Source organism: Drosophila bipectinata, chromosome 2L (genome assembly GCF_030179905.1).
Source record: "Drosophila bipectinata strain 14024-0381.07 chromosome 2L, DbipHiC1v2, whole genome shotgun sequence".
Taxonomy (NCBI): Eukaryota; Metazoa; Arthropoda; class Insecta; order Diptera; family Drosophilidae; genus Drosophila; species Drosophila bipectinata.
This window is the reverse complement of record NC_091736.1, coordinates 13,588,764-13,614,486: the sequence shown is the minus strand read 5'-3', so window position 1 is coordinate 13,614,486 and position 25,723 is coordinate 13,588,764. Positions and strand designations below refer to the sequence as shown.

The following is a 25,723-nucleotide window of genomic DNA, read 5'->3' as shown; positions in this document are numbered from 1 at the left end:
TGTTCAGTAGAAATTAAGAGAATGCCAGCCGGGCAGAAACTAGAAGTCCAACCACACAAAGTAATGAGGAAAGAAGAAAAGTATGTTTTCAAAGCAACCCCAGAGTTAGTTAGTTGTCATACTCTTACTAGAAGAGACTTTGGTTTTAAAGAAGACTGAGGAAGTTCTCAATGGATCAAAGGACAAAATAAAATTGAAGGAATCTCAACTCTTTTAATTTAAATCTCATTTCCATCAAAGACAAAAGTGACTTCGTTTTTTTCGCAGGAAACCTACGAAGTCTGATCCATATTGTTCGCTAAATTAAGCATTGCTCTCTAGATATTGCCGAAATACCAATTTTTGCCCCATTCCCAGTTGGAGGCTGGAGGGACATTTGCATATCCTGTCACTGGCAGGATCCAAAACATGAACTCATCAAGAACGACACCAGCTGGAAGCCGGCAATGGAGGGCGGGGCATTCAAGTGTTGGCTGTGAGCGCAGTTTTATATCTGATGGCACTGGGTGATGGCCCACACATAATTGTCATAGGTGCATACCATATATGTATACCCCACAGCCTCCATCATGTCTAAGTTCATGCTCCCGCATAGTGGGCTGAAATGCTTTCCTTTTTGTGTGGCTTTAGGTTAGACTTGTCCAGTTCAAGATTGCCAATTAGGACTCGTTTTCGGGAGACATTCCTTGCTCTTTTAAAACCCTAATTCTTAGTATTGTTTGATAGAATGGTAATGGTTTGTTAAACTATAAAAAAATGGCCATTTCACCTGCGGGCTTGGACCACAAAAATGTTGAACCACTGTGCACTGACCTGTATAGTCCGGTGTTACATGCTGACGTTGCATGGAGCAGGCACTGGCTGTACTGGTGTACATGTTAACGTTGAAGGGTTCGTGGTACAGACTGTTCTTGTCAATGGAGGACTCATTGTCATCCATTGTTGTGACCACCTGGGGGAAAAAAAAGCAGAAGCAGATAGTGAAAAAACTCATGGCTCGCTCCGAGCACTTTTTTGTGCATTCCGCACTACAACCGTTTTTAATCATGATTTCTGGAATATGCCCAGCGTTAGGGCTTTTGATGCGTTGGTTACTTTCTGCTCGATTTTTCCCACCCAAATTCCCTCTTTTTTTGTTGGGTTTTTACCTTCTGGTGTCCTGATGATGTTTGACATGCATTTTGGGTGGTTCCAGGGGTGGATCCGAAACAGCTGAAGACCAGCCGTAGGGGTCTTGGCCTGTTGACGTGCGAGGGGGGCCAGCGTCGGAAATGCGCTTTGCATGTTACGTAACCCCGACCAAGTTCGGCGGAATGTATTACCGGGGGCTTTGGCCCGGGACTTAGGCACTTACCTTTAGGACACCGTTGCCGCTCAGTCGCTTATCCACGTCGCCGAGCGTGTCCGGGTTGAAATTGTGCTGGAACGCGTCCAAAACATTGCTCCTGCCCCGTTTTTTCCTGGCCACTATCAGCAGAATAATGGCAGCCAGCAGAAATATAATTGTGGCCAGCACTGTGATTATAATGCCAATAAAACTAGAGTCCGGTTCGTGGTGGTCAATGGGTTTTGGAGAAATAACTAAATGGAAATAAAGGGAAATGGTAATGTGAGAATAGTTTAATGGTAATGGTTTTTCCCAAACTATACCCCAATCTTTCAAACTTAACTCACCTTGTGTGTTTTGCTGTCTTCGATCACTGTCGGTGCTGAAAGCTCTTCCAACTTCATCGCGTTGTAGAGGATACTCTGAAGTTTCGGGTTCCTTAGGATCCCCAGAAGATGACACGTAAGGCAGCTCCTCATCCGTGAAATTTCCGTCAGCAGAAACTGAAAATAACAATTTATAGTTAATCGAATTATGAACAAACTGCATCGACTCTAATAAACGGAAAGCTCTTTGATTAAATCAATTGTATTCGATTCTGACAAAGGATATTAAATGTCAACGTATGGGAAATGGAAATCGGTTTGGATTTCAATCAATTCTGCATACGTTGGCAGTGCAGGGAAAAAGCCCAAGTTTAATTTTGAATGTTGAATTAGAGACTTCAATTGTTTGCCACTCCGTGACATCGGTGTTGACATTCTATTTCCGACGCAGACAAAAATCGAAATCGAAAACATAAACTCGTTGAAACTCTAGACATTTGTCAATAAGGAAAAGCAACAAAACCCGACCAGGACGTTGTCCAAAATATTCACCCTTGAACACTTGATTTTTGTTCGGTGTCTGTGGGTTCGGTGGCTTTTCTCCTCTTGGGCTGCATTTTCCCTTTTGGCGTTTGTTGAACCCTCTCCTCGATGGATATTTAAAAAACAAGGAAGTTTGTATAATTTGTTGGAAAAAAGGCAAACAAAAATACTTGGGGGATATGCAAATTTTGTCTGCTTTTGGCATTGATTTTGTGTTGCTTTTCCTTTTATTTTATTCCGCTTCTCTTGCCAATACAGCTGTCTGCTTTCTTTTGGCAACAAAGTTTGGCTTATTGTCTAAGCAAGAAATGCTTGAATGGCTCGATGAGTCAGCAAGGTACAAGACTATGTTTTGATTAATTATTTACACTCAGCTATCAGCTATGCTTTATTATCCTTACTATTTGGACTTGAAAGTATTTCTCTGGCATTAAAATTAGAGACAAAGAATTTACATTCGAGCCCTGTAGCATTAAGCATATTACGAGACGAGTACTCAAGTTCACTTTCCATGCTGCGATTTGCATTTGCATTCGCATGGAGTATGAGGGACATATCCTTCCACAAAGCGATTTCCAATTACAAAGGATTAAGCTACATGAATTGCACAAGGACTTAAAGCGCAAGCAGCGGAGCTATTGAAATGAATGAATTAATGAGAAAACGGATGACTGCACAGAATGCATCCTGTCTCAAGAGCGTAAACAGCAAATGAAGCAGGATAAAAAACATACATTCAAAGGAATCGCAATATGCAGAAAAGTATGAATATATTAAGGAGAGCGATGGCGAAGATGAAATGATGTCAATGTATGTATATCGCGGTTTGATTGATTTTGTCAACCTCTTGAAAGTATGTTAAGTCGTACTTATTTGGCAAAGAAAACCGAAAATGGTAAGCAATTTAAAAATAAAGGTAACACATCCTATATTTCAGATGTACAAAAGTTCAAGCTCCATTAGAAACAAAAGCCAATAATCAAATATGGTCATTATAGCCATGCTATATTACTTATAGGCATGGACTTTATAGTTAGTTTATTAAATTCATCTTTCTGCTTACCTGATATAAAAGTAATCTCACTGAGCATCATCCAACGGGCGGCAAAGTACAAATGCAACCTCACATACCGGCCTATCCGATTATGCAACTTTATAGTCACGTCTCGAGCATGATCCATAACCTGATCCGGCATATAAGAAAATTGCACAGGCTCTTTGGTGAACTTCTGCCCACCTATGCTGAAAAACACTTTGGCATGAACAAATACCTGTAATAAAATGAATAAGAGTAAAGTTAAATATTTATTAAAAAGCAAACTAACGCACTTTATCTATTTCTTTAGAAACCATCGATATAGCTGCCAAACAACAAATTGAAAATTCCCTTGTTCAATTCTGTACTTTAATGGTTTGTTTACTTTTGATAAAGACCACAACGAATAAAGAAATTAAATTGATAGTGGCTTCACTCATGATCCCCTATCTTTCCCACACTTGCCACATTCTTTGAACTATTTAAAAATTCCAGCAGAGTCGGGAACCTAATTCTACACGTGGCTTGTTTAGTTTCGATTTCGTGTTGTGTTTGTTTATAAGAAAAAAAAAAAAGTTTAGTTTGCTCCGAAATTATCTGATATTACGGTTCGATTTTGTGGGCCATTTATTTGCTCGGCTTGATACCAATTTGTCTGGTCATGGTCTCTAATCTATATAGCTGGGGATCTAACTTTAGGTTTTATTATTTCTAAACACGAAGTTCTATCTTTAAAACTTAATATTGATATCATTGCAGGGAGAAAGTGTTTTGTATGCCCCACATTTGCGATTCGTTTAATAATACCTTACCTGTACATCCTTGGAAAACATATTGTTAGTGTGAATGATCACAGAGCTAAAATTTCTAACATTTCTAAACTCGAATGTTATTTCGACAGGTCTTCCTTGCAAAGTGTCATTTCGCCAGCCAATCCATTCATAGCCTAGAAATTAAAGAAAATATATGTAATAGTTATAAACTTTTTAAAGAAAGTTCCTCTTACCTTTTCCTAAACCATTATTATCAGCTCGAAAGTTATCCTTGCCCCTTTGACCGTCTACTAATTGGCCCAAACCGTTCACATAGCGATCGCCCTCCTCTTGGCCATCGTAGGTCTTGTCGGAAAGATCAATTTCCATACCACGCTGTGCACCTTTGGGAATACTATAGGCCACAATGTCTTCTGCAAATAATAATGGGCAGTGTGAAGATTTATTTATATACTCTTCTGAAGGGTATTATAATTATAGTTTCTAGTCAAGTTGTAATCAAAACTCTTTGGCGGTTCAGATATTTAATAGAAAAGGTCAATTCGTGACTTTTTGGATAAACATTCAATATTTAAGAGTATTTAGCCATCGTAGGCATACTCATAAAAGTTATGTCCATCCTAAAAATACTTATTCTGAGAGCCTGAGCCGAGGAAGATCGGCTATCGAAGGCACAAGGTGAAGCAAATCATGGGGGCACCCACCTTTCCAGAGGCATCCGACTATCTCGGCACGCAGGCAGACGGTGCGATCGTACTGGCTGTAGGGATAGATGCGCACCTTTGAGGCAAAGACGCTGGGATGCAACACGTTCTCCACCTCGCTGTAGGTGTTTATATTGCCGGGCAGTATCTGCAACGAGTGGACAAAAGGGGGCGGTCGGTCAGATGGGCATTAAAAAGCATGCTTGTGGCCTGTGTAGGTGGGAAAAAGAGAAAAATAAAAGCGTAAAAATTGATTTTCCATTGCTTGCATTCAATAAATCGATGAAACTGGTTCGGTGCCGGTTGGAAACACCTACGCAATTTTCGCTGGCTCCGTTGGTAATTCGCACATAAATTGTTTGGCTAAGAGATGCAATATCTGCCTCTATATCTTGTCTTCTGCGAGCTAGGCCTGCGGTTTTCGTAGATTTTTATCTCAAGGCTTGGCCTACTCGTGATTAATGTGTGAATCAGGGGAAAAAAGAGAATGTCTTTGGAGTAGGTGAGGAGCAATGCAATTATAGATTGCTTAGTGGGAAAGGAACTTAACAGTTAAGTTTTGTCAATTAAGACCGAATCAATAAATTATAAAGACAGTATCCTCACCTTGTTCCCATGACTGTTCTTCCATTGTATCCATTTATCAAAGCCCGGCCTCCAATACTTGACGGCGTAGGCTTCGGTGTACTCCTGACCCTGACCTTTGCCAAAGCGACCCTGGGTGCGAACTGCGGTTATCATATGCACCTGCAGAAAATCAATTTGGAGATATTCATTGAGACCTCGCGACACCATGTGCTTGGGACACCAAGCTCCTCCGTTGTTGTCCACCTTCAGTCTGAAACGAAAATAAGGATTGTAAGCTTAGACTTTATGACTAAGAGTCTTGAGAGTAAAAATGCCTCATTAGAAATATTTCCAAAAATAAATACAAAAATGTACATCCAGAAATGTAGAGATTTTTAAAGCAAACTCGCTCATCCATATACACTATGCCGACCAGCCAAGATGTTGTGTCAAGTGGCTTGTTATGCAGCACAAAATTCCAGCCGTATTCGGTTGGGATAGTTTCCATTGCATTTTGGGAAAATCCTTTCATTAGTTTCGTTTCGCAGGAGCTTTAACGAGCTCGTGTTCCTGTGCTCCTTCCAGCACGTCATTTAATGCCCCAAAAGTATTCGCAAAGTATGCCGTGCGAAATTGTTTTATTTTTTTTCTCCTTCTTTTTTTCGGTATATTTTTCTAGTAGTGTTGTGGTTTCGTTTTACTGAAAATTGTTGCATACTTTGTGGAGCAGAGGCCAGCTGCCTTAGCCATTTTCCCCTACAAACTTCCAGCTAAAATACATATACTACATACACATTCTAATAGTATGTGCAGCGTTATGGTCAGTGCAGGATCTCTCCATGGGACCGTTGCAGGAAGAAAGGCGCAGAGGCACCTAGACTAAGTTTTATTTAGCAAAGCCTCTAAAATATGCCATAAAAGGTCTGCAGCTATCGCATAACTGCAGCATAGTATGTTCCGTGCCCCAACGCTTTTCCACTTTAGTGGGCCAACACCCATTTTTGTGGCTGTTATGTTGCATTTACACACACACAGCGTACCTAACTGGGTCTCACCGTGTTAGTTTATGTGTCCGGCTGAAATTAGAGCCAAAACACGCTCGTTCACGCTATTCCCCTCGCACATCCTGAGATGCAGATAGCCAGGTATCTGGATACCAGGACACCTCCCAATGGCCGGTTGTCGGCTAATGGTGGCTTCTATTATATTATTAAATCGCTTTCACTGCTCCACTTTCAATATGGACCTTTCTTTGGTACGTTAACTTTAAAAAGAAAGGAAAGCTTACTTCGGGCGGAGCCGAAGTTGATATACCTTTGGAGTTAAGTGGCAGTTTAAGTTATAAGATGGTATTTAGTTGGCCATATGTGCTTTTTACTATCCAAATTATTGAAAATAAATAATCAAGAAGCTTGATTCTTCAAAAACTAAAGCTTCTATCTTCAAAAACACCAAAGTTAAGATATAGTTGGATTTAAAAGCTAAAAATACTTAGGTGATTAGGTAACATCTATGAGAATCGAGGAGGAGGGCGCTATTTTTGTTTAATTATTTAAAGGAGGTGTTCCAAATGAAGAATTTATACACTTTATTGGGTCGGAGACGCGAGAGTATATCAGTTTCTTACTTGAATGTCCTTTCTCAATTCTAAATCTTTTTTGAATGTTTTTTAATATTTTATGAGTAAGAATAACAAATTCTAAATGGGCTTGAAAGGCCCAACGTAAATTTCCTTATCCTAGTCCATCCTTTTTATAACATTTTCCTATTTTTCCTAAAGTTATGTGTATTTGTTGAAGTATCTTGTGTCCTCATGAGGTCATAATGACCTTTCGCATTGTCGATTTTATGAAAAAGAAAGGATTTAAGCTTTACGTCTAGGAGAGTTCTACAGTTTCTAATAAAAAGTTAAGCAGATTTTCGGAAGCCGGTGGAGAGTGGATTTGGAAACTTTGATTCCTGTCCCCTAAACAACTTAACTTTTGCCTAGAGGACCAAAACATAAGCGGATTAAATTTTCCCTACCGTTGCAAATTGCTCTCCGGCATATGTTTACCAAAACATATACACATTCAAGCCCATCTAATAGCCTGAATGGGTGAAAGGGTAGTACCCCAGGATGGCGAATCAGTTCGCCTCATTGTATATGTAGTTGATTTCACCTGAGTGAGGTGGGTGGAGGGAAGTGATGAGAGTGCTGGGAGGTGGCAGGAAGAAACGCGAGTCCTTGGCAAAGCTTGTAAATATTTTCCGTCTTCAATTCGTTTCAGCATGTGTGTAAGATGGTTAAAGGTTGTCAGTCTGAGCCCTTTATTCCCTTTCTGTGCTGCCCCACCACTTATTTATTTTTCATTTAATTTCCAATTCCTTCAGTTTTTTAATGGCACTTGATCCAATTAAAATTCCAAGACAGCAGTTCTTTGTGTAAGGGCACAGTGGTTGGAGTGTTATGAGTTGACGGTTAAATGCGTTTTTTCATTATAGTTTTTATGAAATTCATATTTCTTATGTAAATTATACGAGTCCTTATACAATCTTACACGCAATAGCAAACTTTTAAAAATCGTACCCCATAAGTTTTAAAAAAGATCCTATTAAATGGAGAAAGAGTAAGCATAAACCTACTTAATAATTTTTACTTTAATTTTTGTTTCGTCCTGGGAACTTACCAATGTGCAGCGAGCCTCGTGAGCTACTAAAAATTATTTTTTACGATTGTCATAAAGAGGGCTTTACCCAGCCCTCTACCACCCACAGCCTCCCACCCGCTGCTATTACCACCAACCACACCAGGCCCCACCTCCAATCAACCCCTTGCCAAAACAATGACGCCTCCTTTGTTTCTGGTGCTCCTAGCGGTTGGTAGCAGCAACAGTCAAAGTGCCGCGGAGTTTTTAATTAAAAATTCTTTTTCCCTCTTTTCTTCTCTGCTCAGTTAACAAAATATTTTGAAAAGCTTGAAAACTTGAGGCTCAAAGGAGTGCCGTGGTAATCATTTAACAAATTAATTTTTGGCCTTAAAATGAACATCAGTTGGCTTTAAATGCTCGTTGGCACCTATTCAAGATTAGAAAATTACAACCAATTGCAATGAAAAAGAGATTTTATGAGTGGTATAGATATAATACTAGAATATTTGTTTATTTAGGAGTTTAAGGTAAAGAAAGGATATTTAGATGCATGAAATATCCAATTAGAGCATCAATAAAAACCATTAAATTGAATTGATTAACCATGATTTAAAGCTAACAAAATGGCGTTAATTAGTGATGGAACTAATTAAGCCTTTGTCAATCGATATCGCAGAGTTATCAAATAGGTTTTTAATGTCAGAAAACAATTTATGCCATAGGCCTCTTCTAGACATTTAGTTCAAGAAAATATCTTTCTGTCGAACCATAAATACTAAATTACTCATAATATTTTATTTATAATATGCAATTCTTGAATTTTGAATGTCTTTTCCCCGAATAATTGATGCTTTGATTGATTCCACTTCGAATAAAAAGCCATTTCCCTTTTGTATTCTCTCGTTTGCTTAGGGTCTTTAAAATATGACATTAATATATGCAGGAATACCTTTCTCTTTTGCTCGTTTCCTTTATCTATAACGTAACCCACATAAGAAGGCGAGAGCCCCTGCATATGTCTTCTTTTTCGCAATGGCTTTTGTGTTATGCTTTTATGATTGAAGTGAAAACAAAGGGGGGGAGAGTGGGGATGCGGCGGCAGTTTCTGGATGGGTGGTGGTAGGTGGTAGGTGGCAGGTGGGAGGTAGGAGGTGGATGGAGAGATGCCCTCAACCCTTGCACGTCACAAATTGCAAACGAAACAGGCGACTACAACAAGAGCCTCCCAGCATGTTTGTGTGTGTGTGTTTGGGTTTATCGATTTTCCTTTTTACCATAAAACGCTAATGGTCGAATCCACGTCGGCCGAAACCTCTTTCGTTTGCACCCTACTTTCACTCTTCCGATTCTGCCACAGAAGCTGATGTCGCCATTTTGCCTTTCATATTTTCCATGGAACTTTAAGCCGACGTCTCCTTTTATTCAACGTACGTACGTCCGTATAGTCGGAGCAGCTATGGCTGATATTGCTGTCGTTGGTATTCCTTTGGCCTAAGCCATAGCCGCCATTTTTATTGTCATCTTTACCGTTGTTGTCGCTCTGCGTGTTTGCCATTTTTTTCTTTTAACATCCGTTCCTTTCGGTTCTCTTCGCCTTGCAATTTCCACTTGACACAATGGCACACAAATTGCAAAACTCTTCCGCCGACGGTTTTTTTTCTTGGTACGTTGTAGGTTTTTTTTTTGTAAAACGTTCCACACTGTTGTCTGTTGACTTTTAAAGTATTACCGCCTTGCATTCGTATTGTGTCCTATGCATTTTTCTTGGCATTTCTGTCTACTCGTGTTTCTGGCCCAGCTTCTATTTTCTTTCTAATGCCATTTCCATTTTTCTGCTTTTTGGCAAGTGTTTTTCTTTCTAAGATGGCTTTGGTTATGGCCTGACCACACAGAGGGAAAAATTTTGATTTAATGCCTTGAGTTTTTATTTCTCACGTACATGTTATAAAATCTATCAAATAGGGGCTCACCTCCTTTGCATAAGCTTTATTTGGTTATAGGGCTACCATATTTTGACAAATAAAAATATTTTGTGACGAAAGATGTGTCGTACTTGCTGAACAACCTCATACTGAGCTTTTAAACTCTTAGAAAAAAATCCATAAAAGCATAAGTACAAGGTAAATCATTTTTGCCTTGGCTTTATCGACTATATTATCGTTAAAAAAAAAATGATGCCATGTCATTAAAGCCGTCTCTGCAATAATGCCTCTGAAATGCAAATGCTAGTGACTTCTGTTTAATTTCTCTTGACTTTTCTTTTTGTTAGATTGCAGTTGGTGCAATTCAAGTGCTCTGAGGCGGCAAATTGAGTGACTCGCACCACGAGTTAAATTTAAATTGCCTAAGCAAATAGTTGGCAAATGTTTGTCCCCCGTAATGGAAAGTCAAACATGGTAAAGATCGGTCGTCTGCTTGCTAGCAATATCAACAGGTGATCCATCGGCTGACTATAATGGGGGCCGTGCCTGTTTGCCTGAACTGCCCAGTTGTTAACTCTTTGCCATGTTGTGGCTATATTGACAAAAGACGTTTTCTCTGCGCCAACATGCCACTGCAAAATCGTAAGTGAAGACAACGGACTCTGGAGATGCCATGGAAGAGACGTTTGTTTCTATTTGGTCAACTTTATTTGCCTTTTGTGAGTTGCAGGCTGGGGAAAATGCTACCTTTGTAAGTGGTTACCACAGATGCAGGTGCGGTCAATATATCTCTGGCCTTACATTTCTCAAATTTTGTATAAAGGTAACAAGCTCCTGAAGGTTACATCATAATTACATAAATTACAAATCATCAATCACAGTGTTCCCCAAAAGAAATTCCTCTTTGGCTTTGATTGAAATGGAAAAATGAGAAGCAATTCAGAAATTTTTGGAATGTATCTTCAATGGGGGGTTCCGAGGCAAAAAGAAAATATACAACTTCAATTGTAATGGCAGCTTAGCATGCAAGCAGAAATCAATTGACCCACTTGGCGCAGTATGTGCCCGAAAAAGGGCAAATAAAATAACTCAGCCACACAAAACAACAATTTTTTGCAGAAACTAAAAGTAAACAGAAAGCAGCCAAGTAAACACAATTTTTCCTCCTTTTATACTTGCAGAAGGTATTGCATTTTTTTCTGAGAATAATTTCGCAATAATTTTGATTTCAAACATCAACCTTGCATCTGAAAAATGAATCATATGGCAAAAATGAAATATTTGATTTTTCAAAGAATTTAATGAATCGATTTTCTTATTAAATTCTCTTCAGTCTTCAGACCGACCTGGAAGCTTAAGAAGCCAGTGAAAAGTGTCTTGAAAACACGCCATAAGTCCTATTAAAGCAGAACCTTAACCCTACTGAAAAGCCTACCTACCATATGTGGAACGAACTTTTTCATTTATCATAAGAGAAAGTGAATTTCCCTGCAATCTTCTGACCCTTTCCGCAAACGGCCTTTCCCTGCCCGCTTTATGCCAGTATCTCATGTGAAGCAACCTTTTTGAGTTGTAATAAAATTCATATGACTTTGGCGCATGTTTAATGGAAAAGCCCCATGGAGGGAGAGGAAATGGGGCATCATTAGGCTGGGGCACGCACATTACCATGTTGCCAGTTACTCGGCGTTACCAGTACGGCAGCGTACGGCAAAACATTCCTTTGCCGACTGCGGAGGGTGCCGCATGCAAAACGGCATATGTGACATTTTTACAGCCAAACATTTGTTTTGCCCACCGGAGCTTTTTCCCTGGGCTGGGATACGTTTAGTACACAAACAGTTGTGTGCAAAAAATAAAAACACTGCAAATTCACTATATTTTTTATACTCCCATAAATGTTTTAAAATTAAAATATTTGATGGTACTCTGTTTGGGGGCAGAAAAATATTGTTTCTGGGCTGTAGTTTTAAGAATTTTTAACAGGAAATATATTTTGACTTTATTTCCTTATGACATATTTGTTAATTAATTTTTTTTAGCAGTAAAATTATTCTTTATCGATAGTACCTTAAAAATCATAGAGCTAAAAACTGTATACCGGGTCTGTATAATTCTTATGGGGTCGGAAAAGCTTCGTTCTGCCTTGTTTATACTTGTTCATGGATACAATACACTCTGTGGTCGCCTGGCTTTCATTTGCCAGTCCCTTTTCTGTTGACTTTGCATAATTTTATTGCTTTTCTTTTACTTTTATGCGCGGCCCCATCGTCGTGGCCCCCCCCACAGTCCCACACGCAATGCCTCCCGGCCAACATTGACATTATAATCAATATTCCTTTTACCCCAGTCATATATTGTATATATATTGTGTTGCCCCATGCCACTTGGCATGTGGATCATTTGAGGCTCCAACTTACACTTTCTGTTTGCCTTGTCTATGCATGCCATTAGGTGGAACGGTCTATTGTTTTGTCAGAATTTTATGTGACTGTTTGGAGTAAGACGTTCAATAATATTAATTTATGGCAGGCAGTCATATTGACAGATGTACGGAGGAGGTCAGGCATATGAAAAAGTACTTAAATGTGGGTGGGAGACTGGTGGGAGACTGGCAGAGGACACAATGACATGGTTATATCGTTTTGGAGGTGATCCTGATCCAGATTTAGGTTCTAGGTCATCATGGCTAATGGGCTTATGTCTTCCTCTAAACAAAACTTAACTGTCAACTACCTATAAAAAGGTCTATATCCGACCTTAGTAAGATTATCTTACTCACTTTTGTTGACAATACATTAAAAAATAAGGAAAACTTTTAGTGCCTCGTAAAAAATGTTTTTATTTTCATGTGGAAAGTTTACTGTGACATTATTCATTATATATTCATGGTTTTGATGGCTGGTCAGTGTTTGGCTTTCTAAATAATTGCCAGGAGAGGTTTTACGGATGATGTTGATTCAGGAGCTGTCCTTACACGGTCTCAGGTCGGAGAAAATAAATGTCAGCAAAATATAATGGCCATATGTTGTATCATTATTTTCAATGTGAAGTCAAATTATTTTGCACATGTCGTTGGAATTGTTGTTGCTATTGCTGTTGTACTTTAATTTATGTCATTTATGTGTTTGGCTTGTTTCTGTTTCTTTTTCGGTCACAAATGACATAGAGGCATTTTAACACGCCATAAAATAATTCATAATAATAATATTCATGTAGCAGGGAATGTAAGGGAATGCCTTGTATGGTATGGTATTGTTGTATATGGTACGAACATACAACATTACTCACATTCGTCATATTATGAGTCAAATTTTAATGGATGATTGCTGTTTATCATTTACAGTCAACATCAGTGACACGTGTGTGCAATGATTTTACATATTTTGCTTTTGCGGTTGATATGTAAAAAGGAAGTACAGTCGATTATGTGACTTGACGTGTTTAAACACAATTTAAACTTTGAAAATTTTAATAAAGAAACTTACCTGGAGTGTTGGGGTCCCACATTTCCTATATCATGGGCAGAACTGGCGGTTATTTGGGAATCGTTGATGGCTCCAGACTCCATTCCCAGAGCCTGTCTGCATGTGTCTGAAACGAAAAGAGATTACCTTTTTAAAAATATATCAAATACGAAGACGAGAATCTTTCAATCGTAAGAAATAATTTCAGAAATAATACAAATTTTCCCATTATTTCAGCAACTCAATTTCCATTCTCCATTAATCTTCAGAGTCGCTCACGAAAAGCGCAATTATCATCACCCCCTCGGCCACTAGTCGAAGAATGATGGGGTCTCTGGGTCCCAAGAGACCGCGAAAGGGTCATGAATAGGTCGTTGAGATATCGACGTCATCACCATCCACCATTCACGTCGTTCCTGCTGCCGCTCCCACAAAATATCAAGAATATTATCATTTAGTGAATAATTAGAAGCAATCAGTCAGTGCTTAAGCACCATAAGTCAAAGCCAGGAGGAGAGAACTACAGAACGAGTGACCCAACTCCCCGGGAAAACTTTCCATATCTCTGCATCAGTTCGAACGTAACAATATTCATAGTTAACCTTTTAATAAATATCTCTCTCATTGTTGGAATTTCTTTTTATGAGTTTCACGTTTCAGGCAATATGTTGTATTTATCAAAACTCATTTATTTTGATAGAAGCGCGTAATGAATATTGAGTTTGAGGTTACATTTTAATTAGCGATGGTAGGCGATAGTAAATGAAAATATCAGTTTTTAACGTAATTATTCAAAGTGGTTAAAAAATTGTTAAAGACTGTGAATATAAAGTGTTTAAAATCATTTTTTATAGATTGGTTATGATGGGTACTTGTAAAAGGGGTAAAAATGTTTTTTTAAATAGTTTTATCGTTAATATTTAATCCATATATATTTCCTTAAAGAAGATCTGTTTAAAAGGCTAACCCCTGCTTAATAATATATTCTCCTGGGATGGCTTTTATTTCAAAAGTTTTGAATGAATGTTCCTGCAACGTTTTTCGCCACTGAATTGTGGGAATTTGACCAGCATGATATACAGCCGTAGCTGGACCAAACCAAAGCATTCTGGAGCTGGACCTGGAAAAGCATCTCCCTGCCAGCCACGAGAAGGAAACTATTTGTGAAACTTTGACGGCGAAATACAAAACTACAAAGTGAAAAGTGAAAAGTAAACAACGCACGGCGCGGCGGCAGAACTCCCTCCAATTGTTGCTGCTGGAAAACTTTTACGCAGTATAAATTGCGCAAAAGTTAATTAACTGCACTTGAGTGCGTGGCCCGGCCCGGGCGGCTTTAGTTGGCGTGTGTGCGATAATCATAATTCAAAGTTTCCTCTTTGGCGGGCGTGTAAAACAACACAAACAATGGGAGAACACCGCGAAACTTTATGAAAATGAAAATTTTACAGTTCAATGCAAGGCGAAAGGACCCTCGTCCTCTCGTCCTTTCGTTCTGCCAAGCGTATGTGCAGAGCACAACCTCTGGAAAATTGCAAACAAACATTTGAGATACGTTCTCATGTGCAGATGCAAAGGCTTAATAAAGCATACGAGATGGAAATTTTGAAAGTGCAGTATAAAACCAATTCACAAGTGATTAGACAGCTCAATTCCGTTGGCGGAAAGTAAATTTACCGAGAAGGAGCACTTTATTCCAGGTTATATCAAAGGCCGTGCCATACAACAACCAGGGTATACAGATTTCGTTGCAAACCCTTGCAAACAAGGCAAAAAACTGGCCTAAAACGCGCTTAATGACGCAAATCTTCTGGCACTCGTAAACAACAAAGGCAACAAGGCGTGCTTTATGAGAGGGATCCAGCCCATCCACCCCCATAGACTCACAGCTCCCTATCTTTGCCCAGTGCAAACCACTCTTAAAACTTTTGGTCAAGGTTCGTTGAGACTGAAAGTAAACGGGTGCTGAAAATCAGATTCAATAGCTGTATAAACAAATTACGCACGCTTTTTAATTGGCTTTCAATTGGGGGTGAAAAACTGGAGTATCCAGAGGATACAATTAAAAAGTTTTTTGAAACGCAACATTAAACATTGCCGCAACACATAAGATTTAATATACAATTTTTTTCATGAGCAGTTGCCATTTATAATTAACAAACACCATGTTTTAATGGCTTTACAAACAATATACTATGAGTATGGGGTAGAGTTCGAATACTTATTCCCTAGGTTTAATATTATACCCAAAAAGTCAAGGTTCGAAGTTCGTAATGGCCAGATAGTCTGTTATGATAAAAAGACCACAATAAAGCCACTTCAATCGATGGGCGGTGATGGGCGCCACCGCACCCCCCACATGGCAACAGAAAAGAGAGGTCACAGAGGTTAAGCTGGGTCCTGGGTCGTGGGGTTGTCCAATCAGCAATGGAAATAAGGTGGTCATCCATCCAGAGGGCCGATTCGATTTGACATTCACCATCAAATCCTTTTACCTTCCGCCCACTTATCCCGATGCAATCGCCTCCACTCCATCCAGACATGAACTAACCTCGTATATATTAACTAATTGTAAGTCCCTCGGCCCAAAACCGGCGCTATTCGCAAATGTGCAGTAATTGGTTATAGTTGCGTGCGGTAAGTTGGCCAGAGAATTTATAGACAATCCCGTTGCCCGGCCCGCTGCTTCCGGCCATCAGCTATTAGTATTGTGTTGTTGGTTAATACTTAAGGACACAGACTTGGGCCGGGACCCTTCCGTTTGCGGTTGATTGATTTCCATGTTGATTGTTGAACGAAAATGCAAATTGTGTGTGTGCTTCGACTATTTAGTGCACTTGCAAATCAAGTGCGGGCCATTCCATTCAATCCATCCAGGCCAGGACTCAAATCTGATGGTCTTAGAGATGCCTTGAGATGTTTAACATGCAACACAGAGAGCTAAGGACACTTCCGTCCATTTTATAATGCATGCTGATCATTTTTGGTAGATAATTAGTATTAATTAGGAAATGGCTCTGAGCTATGTTCTCAAGCAAATGGTAGATAAGCTCCTTTGTTCATTATTATTATAATAGAAAAATATCTGTAGTCAAACTTACCGATTTGTGATTCCGATCCTGTAGATGAATCGCCACCTGGTACTTGGGCCATTGCCATTTGCAGGACACTTCGAGAGTCCAATAAAATCAAAGTCAATGCCAGCCAACATAAAGTTTTACTTTTATTAATACTATTGTGCTTAATGTGGCAATTTTTGAAATAATTTGTTGCCAACTGTGCTCCTTCGTAGGCGTCCTCGCCGCGTCCTGCTTCAATTATTCTCGGGCAATCAATGGGAGAGGTCGGCTGGGTGGAACTCCGGCTTGGGGGCCTCAATCGTTGTAATTTTATTGCCGTCATTTTGATTCTTTCTCTGTTTTTGATTCCCTTCAAGATTCTTCTCACGTTAGTAAATCTGCTGGTCGGTTCGGCATTTCGTTGTTTTCACTCTGTAACGCAAAGGATAAAATTAGGAAAAAGTATAAAAGATTTCTGAAAATGCGTGGCTTAATTGGCGGGGCTTTAAGAACAACAGCCAGCCAGCCATCCATCCAACCAGCCAGCGAGCCGGTGGCGAAGAGGGCTGGGGGTGAAGTCCTTCCTTAAATACATCATTGTCAGCAAATTAATGTGACGTGACCTTGCAAACTGTCGCGTTTTTGTCACATGATAGCAAGTCATGGCAGTCCCATCCAATCGTAAACAGTGGGCACCCTGGGTGGGGGGGATGTTAAAGTCGACTGGCAGTTTCGCCGGCACGATTTTCAGAGCTGAGCAAGCAGAAATTTATGTAAAATGTCAGGCACATACTACACCGAGGCCCTAAACTCCCTACTTCCCCAGCGGATTGCTTGGCGTCATGCCAAAACGTGTCAAAATACAAAAATATTAACAGCGCGAAAAAGTGGCGCACACAGTGGTGGTGCATAGGATCTGAGGAGGGTCGATTTGGGTGCCCCGATGTTTGTCCTCTGGCAGACAGCAGTGTCTGTCATTTAATTTTTAAGAGGTAAACTAGATGCAACAATTCATGTCCGGAAGAACGAATCTAATACTATTACCTAGAGCTTCCGCAGTAACGGATATCAATATATATTTCTATCAGCGATCTTTTCCTTTCTTGGCTGTCAAGTGCCCTCGCTATACTTCCTTTTCATCCGTGTAGATCGGAATAGATCAAAAGACCACAATGTGCCATTTGCAGGCATCTTGCCAACGCCAAGAATTCACTCGAGCAATTAATAAAATGTGCAAGGAAAAAAATAAAAAAGAAAATATGAATGAAAACCAAGTGACAAATGCTGCCAGAGTCTGTCTGGCGAAAACACAAAAAAAAATTAAAAGAAAATAAAAGAGGGGAAGTAGCGCCCACGCTTCCTTTCATATGCGAAATGAAAAATTTTACACCAACTTGACAGTGGAAGTGGCAACCGAAATGCGAAATGCGAATGTGCAGCGTTTTGTTGCTGCTAATGTCTGCGAAGTGGCCAAAAATAAAAAAGGCATGAAATTGTGTGGAGCCTATAGAAAGTGGAAGACAGTAGTGGCCCTGGATACTTTTTATGGCCGCGGGTCGGCCTTTTTTTTTTAATACGAGTTCCCTTTCCGCAGCTCCGCCACTTTTAGTTGCAAATGCAGCTGGTTACAAGTTCGAGTTGAAGTCTATTTTTGGCCGGAGGGCCCAAGCCAAATGTATCTTAGCCAGTAGCAGTTGCTACTAAACATTTTTATGGGGCCGCATAAAAAGAGTACGAAGGCTGAGGGTCAGGTCTGGGTATACACTCCAACTTATTGGATGAAGAACTAAAATTTAATCTTTAGGAGGAGGCATTCTTCAGGTATATAACTATATAGTTACATATATAGTTATAGTTATATAGTTATAGCTATATAGTTACATATATAGTTATATATAGGCTACATATAGTTACAGGTCTACAACTATATACACATTTGATCAATTTAAACCGTAACCTCAGCATATAGCCCCAGAAAAAAAATAAAAGAAACAATAAGTTTTTAGTAAACACTTTTTACTTTTGACGTGAATAGGTAACCAATCGACATACAAATTTTCTTAGATATTATGGTCAAGTATCGGATGATTACTGCCAAAGATATAGCCATCGCGGTGGGCCATATTGTGGCCCCATGCATTTTTGCAGATTTTTGAAGGGGACCCTCCAGAAAATTTAAAAAAAAATCTAAAAAATAATTTGTTTCTAGATTTTGATGCAGGCTTGTAGAAAATCGATGTACAAATCGTTTAAGGTATTCCGCTCAAGAATCGGATCAGTATTGGGAAAGATATAGCCATCGCTGTGCATGGCCATGGATTTTTGCTGATTTTTAAAAGGGACCCTCCAGAAAATTTCACAAAAAATCTAAAAAATAATTTGTTTCTAGATTTTGATGCTGATTGATAGAAAATCGAGGTACAAATCGTTTAAGGTAATCGGCTCAAGAATCTGATGATTATTGGCAAAGATATAGCCATTGGTCTGGGCCATATTGTGGTCCCATGCATTTTCGTAGATTTTTGAAGGGGACCCTCCAGAAAATTGCACAAAAAATGTCAAAAATAATTTGTATCTAGATTTTGTTACAGATTGAAAGAAACCCGATATGTTTAGGGACTACCATAGCGCATAGCAAGCCTTTAAACAAAACTATAACTCCCCCTGTAAGGGTATTAAAAAGCAGACGCACAGTCGGACATGTCGTGATAGATTTCGCCTCACGATGCCAATCAAGAATATATTTTCCCGATGGAGGCGGACACATTTCCCGTTCCAGCTTCTTCATGTGGATTCTTATGTCTTTTTTGGAAACGCCCACTCGGCAGAACGGAAATGAGGGGGAGGTTGTTGTTGGCAACGCCTATCAAATCATTTTGGTGTTGACACTTTTCTCCTAAAATAAAGCTAAAGCTGATGTGTGTTTACGATGCCTGCGGAGTAACCTTCAACATAATGTCTGCTCTTGTCCTTCTTATATGTACTATTTGTGAGTGTTTTGCGTTAAGCATAAAAACTACAGGTCATAATTATTTCTTATTTGAAAAGCCATGACTTGAGAAAATCCCCCAAAGAAATATGCAAAAGCTTATCGCCGTTTCTGCCACAAAAATTCGAAAATTTCCATGTAAACCATCGGGGGGAAAGCGATTTCTCATCTCAACGATTTTCACTTAGCACTTTCTGCTTCATCATAATTTGATTTGTAGCTCTTTAATATTGTCCCCTTTTTGCTGATCTCTATAAATTATGGAATGGAATGGAAAGTCCTTTGCATGGCAAGGCGCAGGGGCCAACGGAGTCCGCGTAAATGGCGCATAAAGGCAAAATCAATAAGGGCACTGCCGAAAGGTACGGAAATTTTTTAAATCGGCCAAGACCGTGGGCGGAGATCTGGAAAAACCCCACTCTGACCATTTTTGTGGTTGATTTATTCTGTAAAGTCTTTCGCTTTCGAACCGCTCGTCCTTTAGTAGCGAAAACACGCTTATTTAAGCAATAATTTCTTGCCTCAATTTTTCTCTTTCCCGGGTCGGAGTGCCACCCCCTTTGACTTCACTTTTTTTTTTTTTTTTGTTTTTGATTAATGGTCGTGTGCATAATGTGACACATTGAAAATTGGAAAGCAAATCAAGCACAAAGAGCAACAACCACATAGCCCGACGAGCAACAGCGAAAACTCTCAAGGCAAACGCATGAAATCAGCACAAAAATAAATAAATAATGCCGGGGAATAAAATAGCTGCTAAAAGTATAAAAAATTGAGCTCCTGGTGTAAAGGTCGTCAATGTGAAAAATTCGATAAATGAAAATGGACAGCGGCTGGCAGAGTCGCTGCGCACGAATTGAATCGGAAATCCTTATTGAACTAAGGCGACTAGAGGCACAGTCTCCGAGGATGTGGGCGTTGGGTTGGCAGGACCTCCTTGTGCCGCGGCTTATAGTTCTGCCTCTGCTTTTCCTTCTGCTTCTGCTGCTGTTTCTGTTGCTGTTGCCGTTGCGTCGGAAAACCGGAAAAGCATGCTGCCGAAAATTTGTGTTACTTAATGGCCACCGAGAGTGCTCTGTTCGGCTCTTCTCCAAAAGGAGTTCACTGCCAAAATTAGAGTCGATTTTGACCCAATGAGCTCTGCTGTCGATAGCCATTCTTGGCTAGAACATCCTTTTTTTTTGCAGTGTATCTGAAGCTAAGCACCGCTGTCGAGCACCGGATGTGAAATGGCAGCGCGACGCTAACGCACGCAAACGCACATGCAGGAAGGCGGGCGGAAATGCCTTTTTCGACGTGGGATCAGAAATCGCACAGCAGAGGAGCATTTGACCCCAAAAGTGTCGCTTAATTTACTGGGGCAAAAATTTAATAAGCTTACTAAAAGAATTCTATAAAAAAAAATACAACTTTCTGAAGAAATAGAGAGCTTTTTCAATGGTCATATATTAAAAATTGATTTCAACTTCCGTTCATGGATATTATTTTTTATTTGTTATGGGGATTGGTTTTTTGCTCATTACATTTTGGAATGGGTTTTGTAGATGTATATTTTTTATTTTCTTTTTCTAGTTATAGTAAGTACCTATTTCTATTAGAGTAGTTAAGTCTGAAACTACACATTTCGATCGGTCAGCTCTATTTTTTGGCCATCTATTTTTCTGCTTTTTAAGCAAGATGTATTTTTTGGGGATAAAAGATGTTCGGAGAAACAAATAAATCCATTTTCCTAATGCCTCTGGTCAATATTCATTCACAGCTCAGCGATTGCGTTGCCTCTCGAGCGTTCTTTGACAAATAGAATTTAAATCTGTTAAGTCCTCGTACATGACACTTTTGTGTGGTAAGGTTTTTTGGGCTCTGGCCTCTCCCATCCAGCCCAGCCCTGCTCCTGTTGCTCCTCCTATTTATTTTTACTCATGCTTTTCGAATAGATCCTGGCTGTTAGGTGGCATTTTATTTGGAAAGCTATGGCTCTTTGGATGGAATATCATGCAGGCGGAGTGGAGGTGATTTCGATTGTGTGCTGCGGTTTGTACTTTGTGTTTCCTACGTGTCTCGGTTTTTTAAACCATGTGTGCTCTCAAGGACTTATTGTTTTCGTTTCACTTTGATTGGACAGTATGAAACGGATACATGGAGATTTTATCTATTTTTGAGGGTTTTATATTTGCTTCTCGCAATTTTGTAGTTTTTATACACTTGCGTGATGGACATACTTATTCAAAGAACTTACACAAAGTGTAAAAATTGGTATTTCCTATAGAGAGGCCCAAACCATTCCACCATAAGTTCAACGTACAAGAATCAGCGAATGTATAAACGAGGTCATTGCGCTGGAAACCACTCTGCAACTTCAGATCAATGTACACAGATCATAATCACTTTAGCCCGCGACTATAAACAACACATTAGCAGCTCCCAGTGGAGTTTGGAAATACTTACATCGAATGGTTTGACTGGATAGATCATGAAAGCCCAGACCAGTGGCCAAAGTAAACAAAAAGCACAAGACCGAGCAATGAGGAGAGCGTTTTACGAGTGCAATAAACGGAGGGCATCGGGGCGTTAGAATTAGAAATTGATTTACGATTTAGATACATTTCCAGCATCTACAGATGATGGGATTCTCTGGAAAGTGAGCACCTGAACCGTGGCGAAATTGGAGCAAAAGTAATTGTAAGTTGGTATATAAGACATTGGCCTTCTGGAGGGGGTATTCAGTCGAAGGTGTAGGCCAACTAGATGAACAATATCATGAAGACATTAGGTGTCGTGCTTTTGGTCACAGCCTGCTTAGCTTTGGCTTCAGCTGATCAGAGTTCGGGCAGCAAGAACAGTAAAGATAATGGTAAGTCAAGGCATTACTATCGCTTTATCCTCAGACATTTTCTATCCTTATATCCTACAGCCTTTAGCAAGATTCTCCCCCGTTTGTTGTGGAATCTCCATAGAGGCGACAAAGACGACCGCCGCAGTCAACAACCCATCATCATAGTCCAGCAACCTAATTCCAACTCCGACTACGAGTCGGACAGGCGCCATCACCACCACCACAACCCCTACTATCCCTACTACCCTCCACCTCCACCACCTCCAACTTCCAGGCCAAATCCCTATGCTGAATACCTCAGCGGGCTACCTGGAGGATCCGGTGCCACCTTCCTCGTCATCAACCCCAGCAATGCCCAGAATATTTACGCGCCCGCCTCCAGCGGCAACAGTTCCAACTCGACGAGCTCTAGGAGGAGCGCCTTTGTGCCCACCATCGCCGATCTCCTCCAAGGTTTGAATCTGGACGATCTCTCCGATGGCAACCTGTTTGAGGATGACTCCGAGGTGGTTGAATCTGCCGACGAGGGAATCTTGGACTCTTTGGCAACACCCGGAGTGGCATCGGCTGCTCAGGCAGATGACGATCGGGATGACCAGGATGTGATCACCGAGGACGATGTGGAAGCTCTTGACCGCCAGACACGCCGTGGACTGAATCCCAAGCATCTAGTGTCGCTTCTCACGCAGGACAAGCGCCGTCGGAGAATTCAAGAGGTGCTAGCGGGCATCTACTTGAGGAACTACAATCTTAACAGGAAGTAAGACCTACATACATAGCTCCCTTGAAGAAACACTTCCCAACTTTTATGTTTTCTTAACAATTATAATGAAAATAAATTAACTTTTGAAATCGCAAAAAAGGAGACACTTCTTTTATTCTTTAACTCCGCAGATGTCAACTATCGCCAATTATAAAACTTTAAAATAGTGTTTCTTTGTCTTGGTTGAAAGGAAATAAAAAACAGCAGCTGTCCTCTTGATTCCCCTAAAACTTGGAAATCACCTGTGCCTCCTGTTCTCGGTGGCAGTCCAACTTTGAGGCACTCGTTGGTCTGGGGAATGGCAAATAAATATTTAAGTTGCAGTTGCAGACACAACACGTTACAGCACAGAGCTAAAATGTAAGCGGACTTTATTTATTTTTCACAGTCCCTTCAATACATTGAACCCCACATCCGATGGACCCATTATCCCTAAAACTTTAACTGGTTAGTCATGGTGCCTTGAATCTTAAATGCTAGTAACATATTTGGGCTTCATTACGGGAGTGTGTGAAAATCATTTTTGATTTGGACTAGACATCCCACAAAACCGTAACTAGTTTTGGGCCAGAGGAGCACTGTTAACCTTTAAATCTACCATGGTGCTCTTTAAGGACGAAGTAAATCAGCAACATTTTGTGCCCCTTGTGTGCAAGCTATGCATAAACCTGAGCTCCGAAATTCCTTGCCCCAACGTCAGCCGTTAGCCATTTTCATTGTTGCCCTACCTGGGCTGTTGTTGCCATGAAGGAAAAAAGATGCCAGATGCTGGAGCCGTAGCCGGAGCTGTTGCCGGAGCCGTAGTTTTGGCCACCCTTTTCCCTGCGAATTCTACCGGTGTCTGGCAACCGGACTCCTTCTTTTTGTTTCGGAATTTTTTTTTCGGCTACCTGTGTCTGGAAGCTGCCCGTTTGCTTCAGGCCCTCCGGCAGCCGAACTTGTTTGAAATTTGACGTGTGTAGCTTGATGTCCTAGAGGGGTCTGCCGTGCCGTGTGGGATGGTGGCTGGCTGAGGGCAGGAGCTGTGCAACCTTATAGCTCCTGTTGGCAGGACAAAACTGGACTAAAGCAAGGCGCTGCCTGCACTTACTTCTGAAAATTTATATGCAATGTGCTGCAGGAGTACGAAAAATGTTCGTTGCCATTTTCGTACCCAGTTATCCTGCAAGTGCCAAGGGTATATTTGTTGGCCCACTAAAGAGGGTATAACTGGAGGGGATTACACTTATAGGTTTTTAAGAAAGAACTATAATAATTCCTAAGAAAAAGGCCCCTTTCCTCTATAAGTATTGGGTATCTAAAGTCGTAACACTCTCCTTAATGTTCCGCTTTTTGTTTCTACCTTTCGAGTAGGTCGGCTTGCTCTAACAAATTGATGAATGTCTCAGCCCAGGACTTGAGCCCAGGACCTGAGCCCGGGGAACGACTCTGCGAATGGCGGCCATTGCAAACTTTAGTAAGATGAATGTTTTCCCAGTCAAATGACAGGCAGCGAGTGAGTGGCTTCATCTTGATTTTTGAGTCCATAATGATAGGAGCCAGCTCACCGAGAAGGCAGAACCAGGAGACGGTCCTGTAATTGAGTGAATTGACTGAGCAGTGTAGCCAAGTCCTTATTGTTTAAAAGGGCTTTTGTGTTTTTTGGCAGCGGCAGCCAAGGGGTATTTAGTGCTTCAGTTCTTTAAGCTCCTAATAAACACAATAAACAGACTTTTTTTTTGAAATTTTCTGAAAAAGGATAGTTTAGAAATCTTATATCCCTACGATATTCATCGTATCTTTTTGGCCAACCATCCGGACCAGCCAGACACACATCTCTGCCGACTGGCCAAAAAAAGTAGAAGAGAAAAGAACCATCAAAGGCAACTAGATAAGCGGAGGAAATGCCTCGGTCTCGGTTTGCAATTTTACAAATGGATTTGTTGTAATTTCTTTTGCCACAGCACCTGATGCTCACATAGTGCAAACACAGAACACAAAAAGTGGCAAAGAGTTTGGGGCACACCGTGCCACATACACAACACACACACAACCAGAATGGCATAGGAGGCAACAAAACGAGCAGGAATCAGGCCAGTATCCAGGATCCGGGATCCAACATACAGGAGCGGAGAACAACTTTTGCACTTTACACATATTCACATATGAAAATATTTTTTGCAAGTTTTTATCCTTCTCACAGGCACATCCTCCCTCTCACCCCAACCACCCATCCACCCAACACCCTGACACCCCAACACCCACGATGGGGGCACAAAACATTTATGGGATTTGTGTTTGCCAGACATGTTTGCATTTTGTATATGCGATATGTTTGAAAATCCCGTTTTCCCCTATCAAATGCAACGCCATTGCAAAAGGACATGGCCGAGCCAAAACTAAAAGTAACAATGGGCAGGGAGCTTCCTATTTTGGGTTTCCCTTTTTTTACGACCGAGTTCAGGTGTCTTCGTCTCTTGGTCTGGGGGGAGGCCTTCTCCATATTTATTTATAAACTAAATAAAATTTTATGTAGAGTGCGGAAAAGACTTTAACATTTTTTTTAGCCATTGTCTGACATTAATAGGACTATAACACAAAAAGAAATCCTTTTAAGGAGTTGGAAAGTCAGTGACGAATGCATTGGAAGTTTGTGACGAAATTGCAGTAAGAGATGGAAGTTGGAATCTATAAATAATGGGCTTTCTATTATTCTACTCGTAGTTATTGGAAATTATTTTGCCCTTGCATGTCGTCACCAACGTGAATGACTTAATAGAAGTAATAGGTCGTAGATTTAAATTA

General features: G+C 40.4%; 3 protein-coding genes across 6 annotated transcripts in view; 1 reads left to right on the top strand and 2 right to left on the bottom strand.

Moving 5' to 3' along the window:
- The window catches only part of LOC108125396 (uncharacterized), a 91,336-nt gene that overhangs the window by 56 nt on the left and 65,557 nt on the right, over positions 1-25,723 (bottom strand). The gene's annotated exons all lie outside the window — the stretch shown is intronic.
- The window catches only part of Ddr (discoidin domain-containing receptor 2), a 45,556-nt gene that overhangs the window by 14,840 nt on the left and 4,993 nt on the right, over positions 1-25,723 (bottom strand). For 3 of the 4 annotated variants that reach the window (XM_017241656.3, XM_070277600.1, XM_017241657.3), the window contains exons 2-11: positions 16,397-16,786; positions 13,317-13,422; positions 5,316-5,547; positions 4,710-4,857; positions 4,239-4,418; positions 4,045-4,178; positions 3,260-3,467; positions 1,675-1,830; positions 1,355-1,581; positions 814-952 (exon numbers count right to left, since the gene is read on the bottom strand). In XM_017241656.3, coding sequence (XP_017097145.3) covers positions 814-952; positions 1,355-1,581; positions 1,675-1,830; positions 3,260-3,467; positions 4,045-4,178; positions 4,239-4,418; positions 4,710-4,857; positions 5,316-5,547; positions 13,317-13,422; positions 16,397-16,697 — 1,831 coding nt within the window. In that variant the 5' untranslated portion in view covers positions 16,698-16,786. Of the gene's footprint in view, positions 1-813; positions 953-1,354; positions 1,582-1,674; positions 1,831-3,259; positions 3,468-3,525; positions 3,661-4,044; positions 4,179-4,238; positions 4,419-4,709; positions 4,858-5,315; positions 5,548-13,316; positions 13,423-16,396; positions 16,787-25,723 lie in introns of those variants that run through there. The other variant, XM_070277601.1, reaches the window with a different exon arrangement.
- Positions 22,101-22,940, top strand: LOC108125452 (uncharacterized). The gene is made up of 2 exons (XM_017241659.3): positions 22,101-22,194; positions 22,255-22,940. The coding sequence occupies exons 1-2, from the start codon at positions 22,101-22,103 to the stop codon at positions 22,938-22,940; spliced, it is 780 nt and encodes a 259-aa protein (XP_017097148.3).